This window comes from Hevea brasiliensis, chromosome 17, assembly GCF_030052815.1.
Source record: "Hevea brasiliensis isolate MT/VB/25A 57/8 chromosome 17, ASM3005281v1, whole genome shotgun sequence".
NCBI classification, from domain to species: Eukaryota; Viridiplantae; Streptophyta; class Magnoliopsida; order Malpighiales; family Euphorbiaceae; genus Hevea; species Hevea brasiliensis.
Genome location: NC_079509.1, coordinates 127,699 through 130,073, shown reverse-complemented (window position 1 = coordinate 130,073; position 2,375 = coordinate 127,699). Strand labels below are relative to the sequence as shown.

General features: G+C 36.1%; 1 protein-coding gene across 1 annotated transcript; it reads right to left on the bottom strand.

The window, feature by feature from the left end:
- Positions 1 to 1,535: 1,535 nt before the first annotated feature.
- LOC131175465 (uncharacterized mitochondrial protein AtMg00810-like) lies at positions 1,536 to 1,904 on the bottom strand. The gene has a single exon (XM_058139854.1). It carries the CDS (start codon positions 1,902 to 1,904, stop codon positions 1,536 to 1,538), a length of 369 nt encoding a protein of 122 aa, XP_057995837.1.
- Between the last annotated feature and the right edge of the window lie 471 nt (positions 1,905 to 2,375).

Sequence of the window (2,375 nt, the reverse complement as noted above, 5' to 3'; positions counted from 1 at the left end):
TTCTTAAAAACAGATAACAGATAACGCATTTTGTTTTTGTGGTGCCATACTTGAGTAAAATCACAAGGCATCTTTCTTGGGTCCATGGGGTGGAAAAACTTGGGAAGTCTTAAAAATGATGAAGTTCTATTCAATCTATTGGTCAAATGAAACCAAAAAAGGTTAAAAACCGAATCCAATGTTATGCTGGCAGGAATGTTGAAAACAACAAGTTCACTGGCTGGGTTCTTGATGAGTTGGAGAACATTCACAACATAAAGTAAGTGGCTATAAAGCTGTATTTGCTTGAAGATAAAGTTCTTTGGAAGTTGCTTCTCTGACTATGTCATTATAGTTTTTGAAGAACTGGAGGAAATTCTTGGTCATCAGGGCCAGCTCCTTCTCCGCCACCTGGCGCAAAACCTATTTCTGCAAAACATAAGGAATGTGAGATTGGGGGACATGGGAACAATGGCATGAGTGGGCTAGCAATAGCTCTAATAGTTTTGGCTTCATTGGTGGTAGTTGCACTTCTGATTACTCTATTATCAACTAGAAACTCTTCTCCGTCTTCATATTTTCTTGATGTAGAGAGGGCTAGCCAGCATAGAGCGTTTACTCCCCTTGCATGACAGGAATTATCCAGTGATTTCCATACTGCCAAGCACAAGGAATTCAAAGGTAGTTATTTATTTACTTTTTCCAGCATTTTATTTTTGGACTGAATTTCACTAAAGTTACTTTTATAAGCTTGTAAATTATAATATTTCAGGAAACAAAGAAGTTCAACCTATATGCTAGCGAGATGTGCATATACTTTATGCTTCCCTTTTTTGCAATGTTTGTAGGGAAGCTTTGCTTGTGGGAAATCTCTTTGAGCTATGAAGCCTATGATCTGTGAGATTTTTCTATAATTAATTGAAAATGAGTTTTTTTTTTATTAAAAAAATGTCTCATTGTAGAAAACAGAGAATTTGGAAAATTTTCTTTTATATTTCTTCATTCTAAAATGATTTACAAGCATTCTAATTTATATACAAAGGTTAGGACTAACTGGGAAACTAATAATAGCCAATAAATACAATGATTCCTAATTATATTCTAATTTACAGCTAATTTACATTAACTAAGGGATTTACACTAATTGAGGGATTCTAATACTCCCCCTCAAGTTGGTTCATGTATGTTGCACATGCCCAACTTACAAACTAGGATATGAAACCCTTTACAACTTAATCCCTTAGTGAACACATCAGTTAACTGGTCTTTCGACCCTACGTAAGAGATACTTAAGGAACCATTGACAACTTTTTCTTTTATGAGGTGTCTGTCAATCTCTATATGCTTGGTCCGATCATGTTGAATTGGATTGTGAACTATACTGATGGCAGCTTTGTTATCATAGAACAGGGACAAACCACTAGTTTTCAGCAATTTTAATTCCTCCATCAACTTTCGTAACCACAATAGTTCACAAATACCTTAAGCCATTGCTCTAAAATCAGCCTCTACACTGGATCTAGCTGTCACATTTTGCTTATTGCTTCTCCAAGTGACTAGATTACCACCAACAAAAGTACAATAACCAGATATCTATCTTCTATCATCAAGAGATCCACCTCATTCTGCATTTGTAAAGGCCTTAATCTGAAGATGGCCATGTTTGAGAAAAGAAGTCCTTTCCCAGGTGCAGATTTTAAGTATCTCAAGATGCGAAAAATAGCCTTCAAATGAGGTTCACGAGGATCATGCATATACTGACTCACTAGACCCACTGCATATGCTATATCTGGTCTAGTATGCGAAAGGTAAATTAGTCTGCCAACCAACCTCTGATATCTCCCAATATCTACGGATTCCCCAACTCCAGCTTGCAATTTGTGATTTGCCTCAATGGGAGACTCTGCTAGTTTACAACCTAGCATTCCTGTTTCCTCCAACAGATCTAGTATGTACTTCCTTTGAGAAATAAAGATTCATTTATCTGATCTGGCAACCTCTATTATAAGAAAGTACTTTAGCCTTTCCAAATCTTTGATTTTAAACTCCTGTGCTAGTTATTCCCTTAGATGGATCATTTCTTCCCTATCATCACCAATTACCATAATATCATCCACATAGATAATAAGCAGAGTGATCTTACTCCTATAGTGTTTTATAAACAAGGTGTGATCAGCATTGCTTTAGCAGTATCCAAAAGAAACCATAGCCTTACTAAACCTGTCAAACCATGCCCTAAGTGACTGTTTTAAACCATACAGTGCTTTTTTCAATCTACAAACTTTTCCTTTGGTCTTCCCATTCTCAAACCCTAGAGGGATTTTCATATATACTTCTTCTTCCAAATCACCATGTAGAAAGGTATTTTTTACATCAAACTGTTGTAAATTCCACTC